The sequence below is a fragment of the Hydractinia symbiolongicarpus genome, chromosome 5 (assembly GCF_029227915.1).
Source record: "Hydractinia symbiolongicarpus strain clone_291-10 chromosome 5, HSymV2.1, whole genome shotgun sequence".
NCBI classification, from domain to species: domain Eukaryota; kingdom Metazoa; phylum Cnidaria; class Hydrozoa; order Anthoathecata; family Hydractiniidae; genus Hydractinia; species Hydractinia symbiolongicarpus.
In genome coordinates, this window is record NC_079879.1 from 6579026 (window position 1) to 6602147 (window position 23122).

General features: G+C 34.3%; 1 protein-coding gene across 2 annotated transcripts; it reads left to right on the forward strand.

Annotated features, from left to right (window-relative positions):
- The first annotated feature begins 1731 nt into the window (after nucleotides 1-1731).
- On the forward strand, nucleotides 1732-23100 carry LOC130644444 (sperm-associated antigen 17-like). Of its 2 annotated transcripts, none has more exons than XM_057450058.1 (29): nucleotides 1732-1857; nucleotides 2462-2602; nucleotides 3171-3377; nucleotides 5220-5421; nucleotides 6078-6250; nucleotides 6615-6809; nucleotides 7239-7389; nucleotides 7904-8022; nucleotides 8524-8655; nucleotides 8933-9466; nucleotides 9744-10042; nucleotides 10288-10421; nucleotides 10762-11178; nucleotides 11683-12332; nucleotides 12678-13025; nucleotides 13624-13800; nucleotides 14110-14263; nucleotides 14629-14841; nucleotides 15689-15871; nucleotides 16049-16183; nucleotides 16367-16599; nucleotides 16987-17014; nucleotides 17113-17322; nucleotides 17754-17918; nucleotides 18255-18509; nucleotides 18849-18964; nucleotides 21039-21293; nucleotides 22293-22437; nucleotides 22854-23100. In XM_057450058.1, exons 1-29 carry the CDS (start codon nucleotides 1771-1773, stop codon nucleotides 22982-22984), a joined length of 6189 nt encoding a protein of 2062 aa, XP_057306041.1. In that variant the 5' UTR covers nucleotides 1732-1770; the 3' UTR covers nucleotides 22985-23100. The 2 variants fall into 2 exon arrangements, with proteins under 2 accessions (XP_057306041.1, XP_057306042.1); XM_057450059.1 differs by having other exon boundaries at nucleotides 1738-1857; nucleotides 10762-11160.
- Nucleotides 23101-23122: the final 22 nt, after the last annotated feature.

Genomic DNA, 23122 nt, shown 5'->3' on the forward strand with positions numbered 1-23122 from the left:
AGGTAAACACATCTTCTTCACAGGGAAAGTCCATATAAAACAACCAGGTTTTCTAGCTAATGAAATACTTTAAAGTTGAGTATTTTAGATTGTTGAATAATGTACTTATGCACACTTACATCACAGCCAATTTTTAAAGTTGGGGTCTGGGTTTTAAGAGTTGGGATTTTGGGTCGACCCTAGTTCTTGCATTCATAATTTTTGTGGTCAGAAGTCTTGACACTTATCTTTTTGATATTGATATCCAAAAATAAATTAAAAGCCATGAGCGTCGCGTACAAGAGAGGGCTGTACTGATTGGCTGAAAATTCGCATAAATTAGGTGGCCTCATTTGGCTTGTAGCTGTAACCATCTTTTCAATGCATAGTGAGTCTGGCCGTGCAAAATATAAATGTAAAATGGTGAATGCTAAAAGATGTTTAATATTATACAGAAACACAATGGGAATGTTAATGGCAGGTAAAAATGTTTCTGCTGACATTTTAGCACCACCATGTTTTTAATTTTTGAATTTTAATTTACTTGAAAATTTCTGACAATAAAACACCTTTTTGATTTGCTGTTTTAACTACTATTTCTATTTCTGCCTGTACCAAACTCTCTTTTTCTATAATGGTAATTATATATAAATGGCAGAATAAAAATTTAGGCCTGTGAAGAAGAAAAAGTCATTATGGCATGCTGAACTAACTTATTGTGAAAAAAGGTCTAAGAGAAAGGTAAAGTCGAGATGGAAAAGAAGAAATCAATCCTAGATGAAGAATGAAATTGCAAAATATTTGTTCTAACTTGAAATGAGTGTGACCTTAATTCTTTTTTACAGCATGTAAAGCACACAAAATACGTATCTCATATGCATATTGTGTGTGAGTTGGCATACCTTTTCTTTGTGAAGTGTGGTTTTGGTTCTGTTGTTTTGGGTTTTATAAGGCATTTTAAATCATTTTGAACACAATAAAAGACACTCAAAAACATTACTAGTCTTGTTTCCTCAGGAAAACACACATGTTAATAGAGAATATTGTAGTATGAAATAACTTGTAACATAAAGATTTTTCAATGGAATGCAATTTGTAAACTTGGGGAATAGAGCTAGCTTCTTCCAATAAGTTGTTACGAACATCAACTAATTGTCTTATGATAATAACAAATTGGCACAAATTAAATCATCTTCTCAAAAAATTTTAATAACAGTAATATTATTGAGCTGTGTAACATCTCGATTTGATAGTAAAACAATGTTTAATGTTTACATGGGCATGCTTTATTTTTTTGAACAAAGTATGATGTCCCTCATAGCTTTTTGATTGTCATTACAAATTACAGAAATTTTGACCTTTTCTACGGACCAAGTTTTATAAGTTTATAAAAAAATATGGCAAAGTCTAAGCCTTATACCGCTTTGTATTTGATATTTTGGAACAAAATACAGGGCTTTCTAATCCTATGTCCGTATTTTTATCACAAGAAAATCTGGCAATTTCTAAACTTTCTAGGCCTTATCTATTGAAAACATTTCATGGTATGTCATTTCAGCAATGAAAAGTTTTTGCCGTTGTAGTGCCATTGTCTAACATCCTAAGTGATGGCAGAAATTTAATTAAAGTTGTCATTATAATTTTTGTATTCCATATTCAATATACAACCAGTCTTGACAATGTTATAAAACTATGTAATTTTGTAATTATGTACAATGTTTAGTATTGTCAAAATTAATTTTATAATCACCTAGAGAAAATAGAATTATGAAGAAAAATAAAAGGTAAAAAATGGCTAAAGCAAAACGAGGTAAAAGTGGTTCTTCAACTGAAACAGCTCGATGGGAAACAGAACTTATTCAAGCTTCCTTTAACGATGTAAGTTTATTGTTACTTTTATTTTATTTATGTTGCTATATCAACACCTGAATAAATTAGTTAAGTTGCCCCCCCCCCCTTTTTTGGCCTAAGAAGTCAACAAACTTTGACACATTATTATTATTTTGGAAGATAAGAAATTCTAATAAACTTTTACCACTGTATTTCTAGCTTAATCCCTAAACAATGACCCCTATTTATCTGAGTACTATTTTTTATCCAATACTATATACCCTGCCAACTATTTTATGTAAAACTGGTTCATATTGAATAACCACAAATTTTAGAAACTTATTTAGGCTTAGTAAGCTATTTCTATTTTTTTACATGAGTAACAACTGGTTGAATTAAGCAATCCATCTTACAGCCGCAAACAGTCAATCGAAAATAATGTAAAAAAAAATTCAAAAAAAATTATTTTGTACGCAAACAGCAAACATACACAAAAGAAATACCCCTCCCCCTTTTTAACTTTTTTTTCGTTTGTTATTACATTACCTTCTCCATTCTCTCCCCAAGGATGAACATACTTTTTAAATCTTTGTTACAAAAAACATTCTTATGCACACAGCATCAGACTGTCTACGTATTATTTTTCATTTAGGAAAAGTGGAAGCCCATGGTAGTTGTTTTAGCTCCAAGTCACCATTATGACAAATTAATTATATCACTGGTATCAGATGCAATACAGTCTGGACTTAGAAAGTTGTTTAGTGTTGTTGATTATGAAGCTCTCCTAAGTGAGGTATGTGTGTTTATATTTTACATTATGGAGATTAAAGCTTAAGTAGGATGGTAAATCATTTTCTTTGTTTTTGTGATTTTGTATTCAGATTATTTTAAAAGTTTTTTATGTCACACATCAGTTTTTTTTAAAAAACTACATCAGGTGGAGTCTGATGCAATATTCCATGCAGTTTTGTCTGTCACACAAAATGATACCACAAGTAGCAAGATGTCTGCAGTACAGTATAAAAAGGACATGTGAGCCTGTGCATTTTATACACAGACCACCAACTATTCTTAAGGTGGCAGTAACCCTTTTTTAGCTGTCCAAATAGCTGAATTATATACTCAGTGCTTTATTTATACCATTTTTTTTACTGTTTCCTAAAAAAAACAGAAAAAATATGGATCTATAGTCTGAAAATAACCTTTCGTAACTAATTATGTAAAAAAAAGAATTTCCGATTTTAAAAGGGTTTTGCCACCTTAAAAATTGCATGGAATTAAATATGGTTTTTATGGCCAAAAGCATTTTAAAAAAATGGGCTAACTAGCAAAACTTACAATACAATCTATACTTTGTATAGGTAAAAGAAATTGCTACTCAAAACAAAGGTGGAAAGGGAAAGTCATCTGGTGGAAAACAGCATCGATTTTCTGAAGTATGTGATCAAGTGAAAAAGGTTTTAGATCAAAACGAAACTATATCACCACAGTTACTTACAAAATTAATTAAATTCAAATTGCTTGTTATTAAAAGTAAAGATTTGGATAGAAGAGAACAAGAAAACAAGGTGGGAGTCAGTTTGTACCTGTTTGTATTTTTAAAAAACCCTTTTATTCAGTTAAACATATATTATGCAGGAAAGTCATACTTTTAAAAGGATCCTTATAAGAAATGAGATAAAGAGAAAACTTTAAAATTGTATAAATTGTAAGGCTGGCGAATTCATGCACACCAGGCAAGAATTTTTAGCTTAAAGTGTAAAAATTAATCATTTGGCATTAAAAAGAAAACCTTTGATTTGTTGATGCTATGTGCATCGTACCACATTACTAAAAGACATAATTGCTCTGAAGTGCTTCAAATGCTAACTAAACGTTAAAAATAACATTGAAAAATGTTTAAATCTTCTTGAAAATGTTGTTGTACCTACTGCACAAACCTGAACAAGGTGACTATTATTAAGCTTTTGTAAGTTTCTTCAGATGATCTAATCTTGTTTCGTAGTGCATGTCGAACTTTTTGAAGTTTCTAATTGAGTAAAACTTTTTCTTACTTCATAAAGTGCATCAAGATGCTGAGCAAGTATTTTATTTGTCCTTGATTCTTCAAGAGCTGATGGTGTAGATTCCATATTGTTTTGTGTGTTGTGTTTTTTTACCAAACATTAGTTGATAACTGCTAAAACCATGCCACATCTGTAAAGTGTTTCTTACCATGGTAGTCTATGCCAGTAGAATTTCGACACGGATCTTTGGACACTGTTAATAATCTTTTTATTGCTGATTGCTGAAAACTAAGTCTTTCTCGGTCTGCCTCTGGGCTTTGCCCCAGGAACTATCAGAACTCTACACTTTCTTACCCAATTATTCAAGTGCTCCGGCCAATTCAATCTTCTTATCTGGCTAACATCTTTAATTCTACGGATAATTAGCCTGTTTCTTAGCTTATCTGAACTCTGTCTGTCTCTCAGACTGACATTACACATCCATCTAACCATTCTAATATCATTCCTTTCTAAACGGTCAAGATCTTCCTGCTTCACTGCCCATGTCTCACTACCGTACAACATAACACTTCTTACACAGGCCTCATGCAACCTACCTTTTAGCTCAATTAACAAGACTCTGCTAGTCAACAAATGAAGTAACTCTGAACTTTTTCCAAGCAGAACTTATCCTACAAGTAACACTTCTTCCAAAACCCCTTTCACTGCCCAACATATCACCTAAGTAAAGAAGTTCTCAACTAGCTCTAACGATACTTCATTCTCTATAATCTCACCTTTGCAATGCTTGCATACAAACTGAATGTCAGCTCTTAACCTTCCATCAATACTACTGCACTTCTTATGTACCCAATGCTTGCAAGTCTGACAAAAAATTGAGTTACTACCAACCCCTTTCCTGCAAACTCCACAAGACCACTTTCCAACTACAACATCACAATATTAAAACCCTAAATTTAAATTTAACACTGATATAGTTTAATTTGGACTAAATTCGATAAATTCCTGTACGCCTCTGGGAGGTTCTTATTTACAAAAATTAAAAATTAAACAAAATCTATTAAATTATGTTTTGAAGAGTGAAGGGGGGAGGACTTTAGAGAGCCTAGTCAAAAATAACATTGTTTGATTTCTTTTTTCAATTTATTCAGGATTTTTAAATTGTTTAATTTTATAATGCAAAATTTATTTCTAAGACGCTTAAAAGTTATGTTTACATCTTTAAACTTTCAACTTTCCATCTGTGAGCCAAAAGCTACTTAATACCTGTCTAGTCTATCCAAAATATAGCAATGTATTCTCAAAACCACCTAAAGTAGCCACCGTACTTCTTCATGTTCCTTTTATGTTTCTATTTTGCTTCTTCTTTTCTAAAAAATTAAAATTCGGTGCCTTCTGTTATAGAATTTATTAACATCCTCAAACTCTAAACATAATCCTGATAGTCGCTCGCAATCCAAGAATACTGCTAGCCCAAAAGGAAAATCACGGTCGCCTGGGAAAGGAGGAAAAAAGGGCGCCAAAAAGGAAGAAAAACCGCCTTCACCGAAAAAAGACACGAAATTGAAAAAACGTGGAGAGGAATCAGAGAGTTTTAAGACAATTGGTAAGCTTTTGTTTTATTCTTGTGATTTACGACACAAGAAAACTTATTTGTAGCCTTTGACTAACCATGGACTAACTGGTGTATTGCACGCAAGTTAAAAAACTGTAATCTCTGATACTTGAAGTACCACAGTTACAACCCAGCAGCATCTTATTACCTAAAAAAGTAAAAACCCACCTATAACATTTTAAAAACCCACCTAAAATATTCATAAGTGGTCAGTAAAGCAAAACTTGTCTTTACGACGTACATCCTATTTGTAAACAGTACACCAATACACCATCCTGGTTTAAAACGCTTCAAGCCTATAGAAAATAACAACAACAATCTTTACAGGACTACACTTTTTTTAAGTCTTCATTAGAATTTTGGCGTTGCATTACTTGTTAGTGTGACAAATTTTCAGGTTGATAATCACTGGTGGTTGAGAACTCTGTACCTCCAGATAGTTGTTCAACTTGGGTGATCAATCTTAGGAAAATAACGTTTAATAGTTTTAAATATCTCTGTTACACATAATAATATAAACAAATATCAAAACCTTTTTTTTTAAAAAAAATTGTTTTACGAAGTAAACCTAAATATTTTAATTGAACAGCTTACAGGAGCCTTTAACTATGGAACTTTTTCATCACTCTATTTTCAACGCTATATAGATGATGAACCTGATGGAGCAGAAGACCCTAAGCACTACATTGTTTTGACTGGATTCACGGAACCATCTTTGTTGAATTATTTAAACGAGATGAAGGTTACGGTGAATACAATAATCAACCTTAAAACAGATTACCTTATGAAACATCAGGACGCTATTGAAAATAGTGAAGAGGTAAATTGCCTATGTCTGAGAAATTGTTAAAAAAAGATTATTAAAAATAAATTTTAAAATAATTCTTTCTATGAAAATCATTGCTTAAGAAAATAAAGGTGTATAAAACATGAATTCAGTTTTCTGGAAAAGTTGTCTTTATAGTCAAGATTTTGTTTATCTTGTTTAAGAATATTTAAACCATATCTTTGTAATTGTTAGAAAGGCCAATTTTTAGTACAATATTTAGTACATATGAGACTAAAGGAAGACGAGTTGTTTATTTTATATTCTTTCATGATACAGGGTTTTAGCTATTGAATTTTAAGTGATTTCTTTAATCCAGGCTGTACTGTATAACTTTTTTCACTGAACTTCTTTAAAGGAATCTTCTGATGAAAGTGATGAGCAAAAAGCTTTGTTGCAAAGTCAACTTGATATATTTTGGCATGATTCTGCATTGATTGTAAAGCAAGTACCTACTGGACATCCGCTACGTAATACTGCAAAGTTTGATCTAATTGTCCAAGAAGACTGTTTACCTGAACAGCCGTTTGATGTCCTGGATCAGGAGAAAAAGGTAGGCTTTGTTTTATACTGCAGATTCCTTGTGGACAGTGTCCTATGTAATTGTATGACCTATGTAGCAAAGACACAATTTAAAACACAAATAGTGTATTGTAAATAAATCCTGGTTGGAGAAGCCATAACAAAATTGCCTTTACATTTAAAAATATCCTGTCCAATTTACCATCAAATGAAGAGTCAAAGTTGGTTCATAAGTGACTGCATAATAAAAAGATTTTTTTCAACACAAAAGCCTGCTTTATAAAAAGGTCATACATTTGCTATAAACTGCATGAAATGTATAACGAGTGAGATTTATTTTCTTGCCAGTTTGGCCATGACCTTTTGCTGCGTAAATCTCTACTTAGTGCTACAGATGCACAATATGGAATTTTGTACAGGTCAACAAAAACAGTAAACTCATCAATTTCTTTAACTGTAGGTTGAATTCAGTACATGGCTTTTTGATAAAGTTGCTGATGTCTGCTTTGACACATTGGATTATCAGCGACAATATAATAGATATTTGGCGAATTTAAAGGTTATCGATGTTTCAAGTGATGGTATACCAGAAGATAAATCTGGATCTGAAGGTACTCTTTTATTTATTCCTATATAGAATCATGCTGCCTTCAGAACGTAAGAAAGTCTCTTTACTCTGAAGTACTGAAGTCGCATCATCTTTTTTATTGGATAAGGTGTCTTCTTCTTTGAGGTTACCACATGACTTCTTAAAAAATCAAAGGCAGTTATAGATTGTGTCCATCCAACAAGAATATACAATATCACATTACCTTTATTATCAGTGCTATAGTTACGAGTTGATCCACACGTTGAAAACGTTTGATTCGCTTTAATTATTTAAATTTGGATTCCATCTGGCATTTTCATCTCTTTGATCCCAGAATCTGAAGACCCAAATTACATGCTTGATAATTATTTAAATATTTTAATATGCATAGTAGTTGCAGCTCTCATTATTGACAAAAACCCATAGATAGAAATATTGATCAATACTGACCCGTTAGGTTGTGATATCAATGGTCCGAGATCTTTAGGACAATTTAATAATACTAAGCCTTCACACTTTACATCTTTATTTTGTAGTTGGCGAGTCACCAGTAAAACCACCTTCTCCTGACTTACGTTATTACAGAAAACTAATGAGTAAGATTCCTATTGAGAGTGAAAGTGTTCCTCTTATAATGGACTGTTTGTTGGAACAGGTATGCAAAAACAAAAACATTGGTCTTGTTGGAAATATTCAGAAAAAATTTGGTAACATCTCACACACGTTCATAAAAGTTGGATTATTGCATCATTAGCACTTTACACATTTTATCAATCAGAAACTAAAACAAGGGTCTAGTAGACAATTATTTCATGATTTTAGTATTGAATGTGCTTTATCTGATTATTTAGGATTAAAGAGGTAATTTATCAAATATTAAATATATAGCTTACAAGTGTCTTTTTTTAGTTAAGATTTGTGCATATTTTACAAAAATAACACTTTCTCAAAAAGAATATAGGGGAAACTGTTGTAAAGGCAGTGTATATTTCTAAAAAAAGTCTTAAGAAGTCTTAGTACTCAGTTTTTTGAACAGGTTTCGTTAAAAAAGACTGACTATAATTTTACTAAACAAATCTTATTTTTATCAATTTACACTTCTGGCACTCTGAAGTTGTTTAAACGTATTGTCTAAAATATGTGCTTTTATTTAAAGGTCGTTGCTATAACTGATGGTCCAAATCCAATGGATGTTCTTCCTCCAGCCAGAGAAGATGGTTTAAATCATTTGGTTGGTGAATATTTAGATAAAAGACTAGCATTTTATGGAATGCAATCGAGTAGTCAGGTAAAGTGAGAGCGTCAACAATTAATATTAAGAATCATTCTTAACCCTGACCTTCGAACAATCTTACTTTTTTGTGCCTAAATTCTACTTGTGTTTGCACTAATATTTTTTATACTTTTCACTTTTTATGTTCACACATTTTTTTCGTTCTCACATTTTTTCGCATAAGGCACTGTTTAATTTTTTGCAATCTTCCCTTTCACATTTATTTTTTCCCTTGGTGTATGTTGTACTTGACATAGTCTAAAACTTTTTGGTGTGTTTTTTTTTTTTTTAGAATACTGCAAGCATCAAAGCAAAGAAAGGGAGCAAACCAGAACTACTCTACTATGAGGATAAGTTTAAAGCTGCCTTATTAAACTTTGATGAAAATGATGACAAAACGAAAGCTGCAGATGTGTACACAAGAATGCAAAAAATAAACATTTATTCCAACTATGTAAATTATCTTTGCCCAACGCAAGATGAATGGATTGAAAGTTACATACGAAGGAGGCAGTTGTATCAGTTTTGCTGCATGGGTAACGAGATAAGTGAGGAAATATTCGAACAAGCCATGCGCCAGTTCATATTTGAATCTCTGCCACTTGAGACTGCTGCGGATTCAGGAAATGTTATAGAACATGACACGTTTGAAGAACAGTTGGAAAAAATTGTAAGCTGTTGGGATCATCCGTACTGCGACATGCAAAATATTTCAAGCCAGCAGGACGTTGAGAAAAACACCTCTGAGAACGCCGCACTACAAGTATTTCGCAATCTCAATCACTATTGCTGGTTAGAGCGTTTCGAGCCGGGTATACTATTCCAGGTAGGTACCGTAACATTAAGCATTTGATACTTATTTAAACATGTGGAGGCTTGCTAATGTTCCTCAAAATTCAACAAATGTTTATGCGTTTTCAAAGAAAAGGAAGAAGTTAAAGCAATAGGTAAATGTTAGACATTTAGTAAGACGAAAGAGGCTTTAGTTAATTTTGAAACAGGTAGTGATTATGTGTTTTTATTTAATTATTCTTAATGTTAGTATAAGGAATTGTCCAATGTCTTTATTAAAAAACATTTTTTTTTATATATATATCTGATAGATATTGGATGCCGCAGCAGACATTCGTCCCTTCTTAGACACATACTACAATCGGGGAAACAACACCATGCTGATGGTTCTCCATAATCCATCCAATAAGAACTTACAAAACAATACGAACTGGGATGCGTGGCTTCATTCTAATGTTGGCTTCCGAAACTATCTAGAACATGTGGCATATGAAATTGAAGATTGGACAAAAGAAGCGGAACGATTGGAAGAGGAGAAAACAAAACAGGAAGCACCTCAAGAATCGACGGAACCATCCCCTGTCCCCCCACCCATCAAGGAAAGAAGCAGGTCTGTGATACTGAGTTAGAAAGTTATCCTGGCCAACAGTAGATTCTATTGGTACTGCTGCATACAAGCCTGTTTAGTGCTTAATTAAACGTTTTTTTTAGTAAAATATTTTCTCGTATTTTCGATAACCAAATTAGATGTCCTTATTTAGTACACTGATGAGTAATCTACACAATATGTCTAAGTTTGCTTGGATCATCTATTTGTGGACGATATGCCCATTTAGTATCTGTTTGTGTTTAAAGGTGGGGCCTTAAAACAAGAGCAGAAATACTGCAAGAGGAAAATGAGCGAAAAGAAGCTGAAAAGAGCAAGAAAAGTCCTCGTTCTAAAAGTAGCACCCCTAAGAAGTCTAAGTCACCAGAAAAGAAAAAGTCAGGTAAAATGCATTTCAAACGGTTATTAGTTTAATCTGAAACTACAAGTGTTTTTAGCATAAATCTTGTTTTCACATGCTTTGGCTCGCTTCTATTTGGTAAGTTAAGAAACTGATTTGTTTCAGTCACATACATAAACAGTTGAAAAATTTATTTGCTTTTCGCCACTTAAGATTTGTAACTTGCGGTAAAGGTCTTCAAGTGCTGACTCTTGTGTTTTCGATATTATTAAAACGTTTCTATTGTTAATTATACAAAAAATTTATTTCTTCTAATTCTCCTCTTTATTTAAATCCAATATTATATTTTACTGCACCTAAGTAATATTATTTTTATAAACAGAAAATAAACGAAGGACGCCTTCGGCAAAGAAAAGTCGTTTGACAACTTCCGGAAAGAGGCCTGGCTCGACAAAATCAGGTGCAAGTTTTCAGACACAGTTGCCCCCGTTTTCACAACCAGAAAAAGAATATGATTTCACTGGATACAATTTAGGCGATAACTTGCTGTCGGTCTCTGGCGATCTGTCCTATCTCTTTCCCCAGAATAAATCACTCATTAAAATAGAACGATTTCAATACGTGCAAGCGAACACAAGTGTCATGGTGAGTGTAATGAAGCGAGGAGATTTGTTCACAGTCAATTTTGTCAATCCTTTGTTTACTGAAAACGAAGATCAAGAAGGCGATGTTATTCAGGAGGTGGTGAAATCTAACCTTACAATGAAAACATCAGAAAACGGTAAGCTTAATGGTTCAGGTATTTTTTTTCAATCTTTGCTTAAGTGTTACATAACCAGAAGGGAGAACTTTCGAAACATAATAGGCAATACTTTAGATAGGCTTTACACGTATTCTCAATATTCTGTCTTTGTTTTAAAAATGTTTACACGATTTTGAGGGAAACTGAAACTGGTTTCCGTGTTGATTTCATTTCGGTCAGAACCTTCATGTGAACACGATTTACCCAAAAATGAAACTATTGCCCATGTGTTGAAGTTATTGCGCATGTGCACAAACTCATGATGCACGTGCAGATTGCACAACCCCTATTATGAAAATCTCAATGCGAACACGGGAAAATTTTTTTATAATACTTTTGCCTTGATTTAAGTAATGTTTCTTCGTTGCAGTTGCATATTAGTTTGCCCAGGTTTCTCTATATTATGAATACACAGCAACACCATATATGGGTGTAGGTGTGTGAGAGAGAGAGAGTTTTGTCTTTTTCTTACTACTTTCTTCTATTGTATCACTTTTTTAGATGAAATTGAGAAAAGTTCAAAGCCAGAATCGATATCAGGGGAGATTGAGAAAGTTTCAAAATCTGAGTCTACGTCAGGTGAAATCGAATCTGAATTTTCGCTCCCATCTCTTCCGGAAACACCACAACCTTCCTGTATGTACTCCAATATCAACGCTACCTTTTCCGATGGAATGATTCTAAGTTTAAGCTCTTCGGTAAACACGACAAATAATAAATTAGTTGATAAGATGCTGTCGATAAGCAAAGAACCTAGCGAAGTAAGCAAAGAACCTTCGCAGTCTACTGCGCATCCGAAAAGTCCAAAGGGTAAGCGTACTAAGAAGGACGAAGACACGAAAGCGCAAGAGGAAGCCGATAGATTATTACGAGAACAAGAAAACGACAGAAAATTGCAGAAGCGCAGACAAGAAATAATAAAAATATTGAAAGACAAGGAAGGGTGCAAAAATCTGTTTGTGACTACACCCGATGGTTTGCACATGTCAATTTTGCATAGCGTTCATTGGGTAGATGGAGAGTCGTATGAGAAGACATTGGTGCTAAAGCAGGAACAGTTTGTCAATAAATTAGACGAAGATACCTTAGAACAAAGAGAAGTTGTCAAAGAATTGTATAGGTGCATAACAGAAAATGGTTGGTTAATGAAAGTGAGTATATTTAATTTTCTTGCTATTAGTAGTGTAATTTACCTGTTGTTGTGGTGAAAGGAATTCGTTTAACAGATGTATTTGTTTTGATGGCAGGAATTTATTTTACAGAGACAATAACTCTGTTGATATGGTAATATTAATTGATTTTATTGGTGCAACCTCGAAATTGCGGTAATGGTGAAATCCGCCTGTTTGCATGGCCATAGAATTGAAACGCCCCCATTATGGCAGGTTTTTTACATGATCTTTTTCTGTATGAGTAGTTGGTCGGGTAAGTTATGATAATGTCTGTTGTAAACTAGTTCTTTTTATGTGTTTGGTAACAATGTGTTCGTGCTTCAGTACATGTCAGATGAAACAATCGAAATCTTCACACCAGCCGGTGATGTCTTGAGGTCGTCACCTTACGTGAAACCATCACGTTTCGAAGATTTGGTTGCGTCGTCAGAAGAAACTCCATCCTCAAGACCGAACTCAAAGAAACATGGCAAGCAATTAAACCAACTAGTTGATGAAAGTGCTACCGTTAAATCCTCGCCTTCAGTAGTGGAAAATATTGTTGAAGGATTCGATGCAGACTGGCATGTAACGTTGTCGTCTGGTAAACAAAAGATAATCAAATCTGACGGCGCAGAAGAAAGTCTGGAGGATTTATTAGTGTCGTCTGCTACTTGTTTTGACACGAACCAGGTGTGAAACAATTTGTACACGCGTTTTTTTCATAATAATTAATTTTAGAAAAGTTTCTGTTGGAACATCTTTACCCTGGCGTGGGTGCACGTTAAAGGATTTCAAAAATCTCCATTTTGGTAATGGTATAATGTTATAGTTTAATAGCTTCTCAAACTCTTGACGGTCCATGGATAAAGTTAGCCTATAATCTGCTAATTTTATGTATGTAGGTCATTTTGTTGAGTTGTAATAACCTCTCCTACTTATGTAGTTCTGGCTTCGACAAGGGTCCTATCCAGTCTTTTAATTTGAATTGCGAAAGTTGAGCAGTTTGCCTACCACTGTCATATTTCATAAACAAGTTTCTTTTTTGGGAAAAACCCGAATAAGAACGTAAGGCTGTCATTTGTCAAAAATTTAGAACAAATTTTAAAAGTTCTAGGATTTGTAGTACTGAAATTTCTTATGGTTACTCAGTTTAAGAACGTTTTAAAAAACATATTAGGCTTTTTAATTCAAAAATAGAGAACGTAAAGGCTTCTTAAAATTAAGGGTTCCCAAAAATGACAAATTACAACAACTAAGTGAAATTATTTTTCACAACATAATTTTTTAGATTCTCCTAACACGAGAGGATGGTGTTATCACAATTGAAAAACCAAACGGAAGCAAGATCGTTGAATATCTAGATGGCACAAGGTTTACGAGTTTCAGTCAGCAATACGAACAAAGACAATTCAATGCAGAAACAGGAGAAGAAGAATTCGTACATAAAATTGATCATTTCGTTAAGGTTGAAACAATTTTCTGTTTGATTTTTCCTAATATATTTTTCCTAGAATGCTGCAATTACTATAAGGTACTAATCAGTTTCCCTAAAAAGTCTTGCTGTCTGGTTTTAAACGCTGGCCACCTACATCCTACATCCTAAAAGTAATAAGGTTGCAGTCTGCAAAATATTGATCATTTGATGCTTTTGACCGTATTTGTAAAATGACGGAAAAACCGCCATTATCTCAACAATTTCTGCCATTCATTTCAATGTAAAATTTCCTTTTCAGCGTGAAAAGCACAAAAAAATGTTGTTGTTTTTCTTTTTCAGATTGAGCATGATTGTATGGCTTCCGTTCTAATCAACCAATCAGTACCTTCAATGACAATCTCCTTTGGTAACAAGAAAGAAATAAAGTGCTTTAAAAATGGCGGATACGTTATTTCGAAGAATGAAAACGTGGAAATGATTATTGACAAACACGGTATTTACTTTCGATTAGCATAAACATTGATTTAAATGTTATGCTAATAAATTAAGGGTTATTTTCTTCTTTTTCTGCGAGATTTATAACGTGTGCATTGCTAGATTCGTTTTCACGCTCACAAATTCTCACGCGTTTCTCTTTTTACAGTCACATGTATATTAACTTGTTAGTGTGCTTATATGTTGATGTGTTTACACCAAAAGCTTGGTGTTGAAGTAACCACTGAGGTTTTAAGGGTAAATTTGCCCCATCAACAAGAGTTCAGTGTTTGGAAGATAAGAAGTCTGTTTCCAAGCTTGCAGTTTGCAGCTTGCCTTATCTTTCGCGAATACTGTGATGTTCTCTATGCAATTGTCTTTCAGGTAAATCCTCTCTCCATCCGAAGCACGATTTTGATATTTCATCTGATGGATCAATTGAATTACCTGCCAGCGAATTGATACCTGAGGAGCACTGTGTTATTAAAGAATCAAGTAAACAGTGTCTCGATCTGATGGACGGCGAGGGGAATAAATTTGTTGTCCACGCATCGGGTGATTTCACTGTTGATAAAAAGCCCGAGGGTCATGATCGAAGTAAGTCTGGATTTTATATGATTATAAAGGTCTAGCATCGCCAAAGTTAAAGTTAATGATAATATCTTTTTACACGGAGTACATGTAGTTCAGGCATGTATAGCGCATTTCTCTATCTTGAAAAGAACATCGCAGCTACACCGTATCACTTTTCAAAACATTTTTCTCTCTGTCTAATGATTGGACCGATTTTTTATCAAATAAGACACAAAATCTCTAACGCAAATAGGTAGTTTGACATCAATACCATTCTATCCTATGGTGAAATAGTTTTAAAAGAGTGACAAAATTTCACTTGTATAGGAGTACGTGGAGTTGATTGTTGTATATTCTAGTCCATATTGGCCAAAATCCACCCCGATTCAGGTTGTATACGCGTACACATAGTAACAAAACTCTGCTGTATCTTCCCGGACTAATAGGTGAATGTTAAATTAACCATTGAACATTTGATATGGTGTTCTTTCAAGTCTTTATATTTTACGCGAAATCAACTAAAAAAGATTATTTTTTTAGCGAAACTGTATTTTCTGAGGGTTTTGTTGACCTCACGATATTTTTAATAAATTGTAAGTTTAGTCTTGCCATGATAGAATATGTCAATAAATCGAATTATCAATAGAAAGCGAGTGTTATTTCTTAACTTTGCTTTGAGAAGGCTGCATTTCAAAAACATCTTCCCTTAAAGTTTTATCATTGTGCTGTCTTTTCGAACATGATTTTTAAAGGGAGGGGTGCAAAACAATAAATGTTTTGATTGGAATCTCACTTTGATGGGAGAAAGTTATCTGCCACACAAAAATTCATCATTATTAAGTCATTATTATTACAATTATTATCGTTGTAGCAACAATCCCTCCTCGATATTTTGTCGTTTACCCTGATGGCAGTGGAGAAGAGTTGCTCCAATATGATGATATTGCTGAATACTTGCAAGAAGCAGAACTCGACCCATCTGCTGCAGTTCTAAAGACTGGCATTGAAGGAGATGATGAAGGGAATGCAGTTACAGTTATGAAACCTTATGAAGGTATCTACTAGACGGCTATGTTCTGTTGCTTAGAGTTGTTAGTTTAGCTTACACATGTAATACCTTTCGACGTGGGTTTTAATATCTTAAAGTTAGCGTATTTTGACAAAAAAATGCCGAATTCACCAAGGTGATGTCCTCTCTCATGGTACAAATTCCGTACAAATTTATTTTTAGGACCACCTTCCAAGGTGTGGAGAAAGAAGAAAGACGAAGCTAATATAATTCCATTAAGTTTAAGAGAAAGGGACTTTAAATCATTCCCTGCACGTGAAATGAAGAAGCCTGGACCTCCGTTTGGTACCAAAAAAGGTAACTTTTTTCATGCTTAGAGATCTTCTTTACTTCTCTTTTGATCACTTAGGACTTATTACCATATTTTATCATGTATTTTGCATGGTGTATTTGTATACCACTAGTGCACGCATCTGCATCACTATGTACCATTTTGATTTCCTGTGTCTGTTGTACGCAACAATTATTTAACTCGTGTAGAAGTGCCTGCTAAAATTGTTCCCAAGAAAGCCCCGAGTTGTCCAGCTTTGTTAGAAATACGTCATTTGGTGCAATATAAAGAACTCGCACAAGAAATAAGAGAACAAATTATAGATGGTATTAGCAGGTATGGAGAGTTTGTTCAACAACAACAAGAATCAGATGCCGCTCTTTTGAAGATAGATGAAAGAAGTGACGATGAAAAACTGTGTGCTGAGGACATACAAAAGAAGGTACGTCTATGCAGCTATATCTATGCATGTGTGCTGCCCACCATGTTCCCTGTTGAGAACCAACGAAAAAAGCAGGGTTGTTAACAGGTTTGGTATAGCTGAAAAAGTTTGCAAAATAGGATTTTTAAGAAAAAAAAGAACTGGAAAGTATAATTCTGAGCTGGAAAGATTGGAAAAGTATTACTTTGCGTAGAGGAATTTCTTTACTCATATTTTGACTTTCTATGGGAATAAGTATGTTTTGCAGTCAGGCCTGCAGTCATTAAAAGGTGAAAAACATATACAATGCCACATTTTTGTCCTTAACAGTTGTCACACTAAACTAAATATTTACGAATGTATTTCCAAGCAGTAATTTTTCTTAATTTATATATTTTTTACATTTAGTACTTGCATAATGAACAGGTAACTTCAGGTAAATTATTTAGAGTTGAAACCCTGTTTTTTTCTCCATCGCGTTTCTTTCCATTTTGTTCACTACTTTTTCGGGATATTTGCACATTATACTTTCAGATGAAAACCTCACGGTGTCAGCTGAAGAGATACTTGCTAAGAAGTACATTGACACCATTACGCCTCCCTCCCCCGAACCTGTACCGACTGCCAAACCGCAAAGAAGTGAAGCTGAATGGGAAAGAGACAGAATCGAATTGGCTGAACTAAAACATGCCAAATCCGTTATCCGAAAGCAGGAGTTTCCTCCGTACTTTGACACAGAAGAGGGTGAGTTACGTTTAGTAAAAGTTATTCTGACATTTATCATGCTGAAAATATGACACGCACACTTTTTATATGAATTATAAAAAAATTAGGCTGAATTATTCTCAGCAAATTCTTATACATGTGTATTATTTAACTGTGTGAAGTGGTTGTTATCTTGTTAGAAGTTCTGGACAATAGCTAACAATTGAAGAAAGTGACACGTTTGATGTTGATGTTATATATAGTTGTATCAGCTAAAAAAGGCTTAATGAGACTAACTCTTTTTCTCCTTTCTATAGAAAATCAGTCTGAAGATAATTTTTACAATATTCTTAATTTTCGAGAAAATATTTTTTACAAAACATATTCTTACATGGAAAAGCGTAGTTTGTCGTAAATTTCGTAAAAACACGTGATTGTGTGCTTGTTTTTCATTGGTTGTATTACTGTAGGTCAGCGGTTTCTTTATGAAAGTGGTATCCTACCTGATATGGAGAAGTTGACCAGTGATTTAGCATATGAAACTGTACATCCTGTTAAAGGTGATTCTCCCATTTCTACGACGACATTAACTAGATCGCAAATTTCATCTATGGAATCTTCGGCAGGAACACCAGGTATGGTAATTCGCGGGTCTCCGCCATGTTTGTTTAATTCTCGTGTGTGGAAATCGTTTTTTACAAGTTTTTCCTTATATTTTATGTAAAAACAATTTGCAGGTAAAGATTTTTGTATAGGGTCATGTAATTGGAAAGGTATTCAGCGTATTTTTGTTTCTACGGACCATGAGTAAGGACAAATTACATGTGCTATGTTTTTGCAAATGAAATAAAAATAATTTAGATCTTTGAAGACTTCAATAGAAAAGAGCTTGATAACACCACAAATAGTTATTCTTTCTGTGTTGTTTTCATTTAATCTATTTGATTCACAATCTTTGGCCCTCTGTTTAGTTGCGGCAAGCACACCTCAATTTGAAGACTCGTCTTATTCAATGCAATCTTCCTGGTCGTCGATGAAGTACGACACAAGCGGTAACACTATCTCGCCGCACGTCTCCTCACTTGACGGCCGACCTTTAGGTCCGACACCGAAACAGGCCAGTAACATGACGTCAAGTTTTGATGGCGTTCAAGTAAGTGAAGAAAATACGAAACTACAAACCATTCCAGAACTTCTCACCAACAGATCGACGAGATCTGAACCTTGTAAGTGGATACTGTAACTTTTCAGTTATAAGCGGGAATTTATCAGTGAGTTTTAAAATAAATTTTCTATGACACATCAGGGTATGTTGTTGGCATCTCAAGGAAATATACAGGCTGCGAGGAAAATATTAAAATCAGGGGCTTTTGGGCGTGGGAGGGGATGGAGTATGAATGAAGGGATTTAATTTTTTGAATTGACCAGAGACACGGTATCTTTAGTTGTCAAGATTCAAAATGCACCAGCTCAGTGTTAACATTTTAATTCAATAGTCTTAATACTGGACAGCTCCAACTATAAAACTATAAGAACAAATTAGAATAAATTTCTTCTTCATCTAGCTAGCACAGCCTTAAGAAGTTTAACCTACGATGCTTCAGGATCACTACGAAGAGATTTAGTTAAAACGCCAACGTCTATATTGGGTTCGAAACCTAACGCAATAGCGAACAAGAGGGTAACGCATTTTGTTTTGTTTTTTCGTTTCCACTTTTTATAACCATAGGAAGAAACTGTAATGTTGCGATATACTATTTTTTATAAGCAACCAATTTTTTAAAGCAACGTTAATACGAATAATAATGGATAAGTTAGCCCGTGGAAAAATCCACGGGTTCGCCCGTCCTTTTAATTTACCCGTCGCAACAAGGAGGATAAAAATTATCGCATTTGATATTCCTGTTTCCGTAGCACAATGTTCTAACTCAGCGGGGGGTCTGCGCAGAGACAGACAGATGGAATACGGCTATTATTAAAGAGAACTAGTCGTTTAGCCCGCGGGCACACAGACAGACAGACGACGGCTATTATTAAAGAGACTAGTCGTTGCCCGTGGAAAAATACACGGGTTCGCCCATCCTTTAAATTTACCCGTCGCAACAAAGTGGATAAAAATATATCGCATTTGATATTCGTGTTTCCGTAGCATGATTTTTTAACTCTTCGCGATTAGTACAGTTAAATTGTGTAGCACAGGCGCATAGGGATAATATCCTTTTGAAAAACAAAAACACTTCATTGCAGCCTGTTTAAATAAAAACACAAGAAGCAGTCCATTGTTAACACATCGCAACTTCGGTTTAAATAAAACACAGGAAAAAGCTTGTTGTTACCCTGTCCAGTTAAAAATATCACTCTGCCATTTAATTTTGCAGAATAAGTTTTCATGACAGTAACAAATAGTGTATTTAGCATAATAATTTTGTTGTAGCTAGCTAAAAACTGCATTTGGCTGCTCTCACTTTTTGCAAAAGATAGCTATGAAGAGCTAGCCACAACCAAAACATAAAAAAATATTGATATACCAAACTGAATAAAAACATCAAAGAATGGGAACCAATAAGGCTAGCTATAGCTTCCTAGCAGAATGCTGCCTTGAAATCTACATTCCTAGCTAACATCTGAAAATTGGTTTGTTTAAGATTTATACATTGCTAGAAAACGTGACGATATATTCATCTTAACATGTAAAAACATCGAAATAAATATTCCTATAGATTCAAAGTGTTTAGAAGAGAAAAAAGGTCAAAAGGAGACTTACGAACCGGACAACATCACCTCCAACTAAAATGGATTCCGAGCATGTTTTCGTTGTTTATCCGGTTCTGGCGTGATTCCGAAATTATGCTGCGTCCAACCGAAAAACGGAGGACCGTAAAAATCGGGCCCCGCGATAATTTTCCGAAAAAAGCTGCGCGCAACCATTTTGAACAGAATACGGCTATTATTATAGAGATAAGCGACAAATTATGTCAAACTCAGCTTTAAAAGGTGTTCTTTTCGTGTCTCCAATTTAATCCGTTTACCGACTAGTAGCCTTGTGGGATAGAGTTCGCCTCTAGTTAAAGGTCCTAGGTCAAATCCCTAGCTAAGCCGTGCTAGAGACCATAATAGTGTAAATCTATTCTTTCCCCTAAGTGCGAGAATAGGTTTGAAACTTTAGGCGGTTGTCTAAATGAGCCATTGCCGTGCTTGCACGACTTTTGTAGCTCTAATAGGAGCTTTTAATGCGCTGGAATCTCCTTTGCAGAACCCTTGTTGATAGCAATATCAATATGAACTGAAGAATCTATTCTGGGTGATGAAGGACTAAGTAACAATTTACTCTGGGTTTGAGGTAGGAATTCAACATAATCAAACCACTGCGTGTGTGTTGACACGGATATTATTAGCATTTGGTAATCTTAAAATTTTACGACTTTGGTTTAACAACTGTGAAGCAACTTTTCTATTAATTTAAACGGAATTTTCTAGCATCTCAAGTACTAGGTCGAAAGTAGAGTTGCTTATAAAGAAAAGTATAATAGTGTTGGTGGTGATATGGGTTAAGACACACGCAGCATAGAATCCCTTTTTAAAATTGAGGTAAACATTTGTGTACGTGAAGTTTTAATCACGAGCAAATGAATGTACTCACCAGACTTTCCGTGTATATAACCCTTTATTTTTTACTGCTATCTGTCCCCATATACGAGGCTTCAGTATTAACAAAGTTAGTTTTTACAAAAGATTTTCATACTATTTTTTTTTAGTTTCAAACTGTGGAGGAATCAGTACGTCGACAAATCAAAACGGCGTCAGTCTCAGGTGCAGTCGATCATGATATAACCTCTAAACTTCGTGGTTTCGTTTTATTGCCAGACCTCGTAGATTTTGGAATTTTAAGAGAAGGCTTAACTTACGCGTTTTCAGTCACCATGAAAAATGTTGGCGTTGATAGTTGCAGGTTTAAGATTAAGCAACCACCCCCGTCTACAGGGATGAGAGTTATATACAAACCTGGACCGGTAAGTGTGTTTAGGCGTTATTAATTACACGTGTCCGGTTGGAAGGAGGTGGCTGTTGTTAAAAAGTGGTCTATAAACCAAAAAAATAAAAAGTGACAAATCCAAATTTATTGCAGGAAATGCTATTTTCAAGATTGTGACAACCTGAATTTAGTTGTTTTTATTTATTTTGCGCGTCGTTTGCAATTGGAAGGGAAGGAAACCTTGAACTGTTAAAAAGGTTTTATCAGACACGCTGTGGAAATTTGTTGGTTGTCTTTTGTATTATATAAAGTTGTTAGGTGAAGCAGCCTAAAAAAAATGTTTATTTAAATGAAAACTACAGCAGTGAAATGACTATATAAAGGTTTTCCTGCACTGATGATTGACAATAATCAAATATTGGAGCGTTTAGGACGATTTGTGTGCTCGTAACGTCTCCATTCTCTATATTAACAAATAGCCATACTGTGTTTCCGAGTGTTCACGACTATTTTTCTTTTACCTTTTCGTAAAAATTTTGGCAAGCACTAATTTGGCGGTTTTAGTCTGAAATAGCTATATTAAGTGCTCGCCAAGTTTAATTTTTTTCATCCATCGTCGAAATAAGTACTCGTCAATATTTTTTTTATCTTTCGCAAATTTAACGCAAATAAATTTAACTGAAACGGGTTTGACATAATCATTGACGACGAAGGCGACGTAGAAAACTAGGCTACATAGAAAACCAGACTACATTTTACATGATTCTTTTTATTTTAATACGAAGAATGCTCTTGTTTAAAAAATCGTTGTTTTTATCTTTTAAGATAAAATTTGTAAGCAGCATGAAGATAAAAGAAAATCTTTTCATCGCTAAATTAAATATAGGACAAATTTAAGTCAAAATGGCCAAATTAAATATATATTTGCCATCGCCAAATTAAATGCCTGGCAAAAAAATCAATTTGGTCCATTGCCAAATTAAATGCTCTCCAAACTTTGTACGAATAAGGTATTATTTGCATTCACACATTTTAGATAGCAGCAGGAATGTCAGTGATATTTGACATTGAAATCTTCGCTCTTGCTGTCGGTGTCGAGGGAAGCTGCGGAATTGGACAAATATCGCATCACATTGAAATTACTACAGAAACTGAGATTTTGTTCCTACCCGTCATTGCAAGTAAGCTTCATTTCGCTGGTGTGTTGTAGCAGACAAGTGACTATTACGTTGAGTATCCACCTATAATTCGGAAGTTTTGTAGCGTACCGCGACATAACCAAGCGTCCGTCATTCTGGAAAATATTTTTTCGTGGAAACCCCTTTTTTTACCCAGTAAGAAATACACGCGAAAAATAATACACTCCAGGTCGTAAATTGTTTTCTGATATGTGATATACCTAATGTGGCTCTGGTGTGTTGGGTAGAGGTTCTCGAAATAGTACCGTCATTAACAAAAATAGGGGACGTATTCATGCGGTAATTTGTAATTTAATTTCTTTGGCTTTGAAAGTCTATCCTTTTTGCCATTATTAATACATTCTTCATTTTTAAGAGTTTCATGTTTCTAAGAATTCTGTTAACTTGTATTCTTGTAGCTATTATAACGCAAGAAGAATTCGAAAATCCTTCAGACCAAGGACCACGAGGAGGTCCTTCAAAAGGAACATCGATACTTGGACAACGTCCTTCATCGAGAGAATCATTAACCCGACCAAGAAGAGAATAGATAGAAGGAATGGTGAAAAGTTTTCGCCTCTGTAAACTAAAACAAATTCGTTTATATGTTTATTTGTAAATTATTTTATTTTGTTGAAATAAGTAATATATAGATTCAGTAAATATAATGTGATGGTTTAAACTTGTT

Excerpts from the sequence above, each read along its gene's own strand:
- LOC130644444 (XM_057450058.1), top strand. The coding sequence starts at position 1,771 with ATGGCTAAAGCAAAACGAGGTAAAAGTGGTTCTTCAACTGAAACAGCT. Across the intron at positions 8,656-8,932 it reads GAATGCAATCGAGTAGTCAG|AATACTGCAAGCATCAAAGC; the intron begins GTAAAGTGAGAG and ends TTTTTTTTTTAG. Across the intron at positions 12,333-12,677 it reads AAAATGGTTGGTTAATGAAA|TACATGTCAGATGAAACAAT; the intron begins GTGAGTATATTT and ends TTCGTGCTTCAG.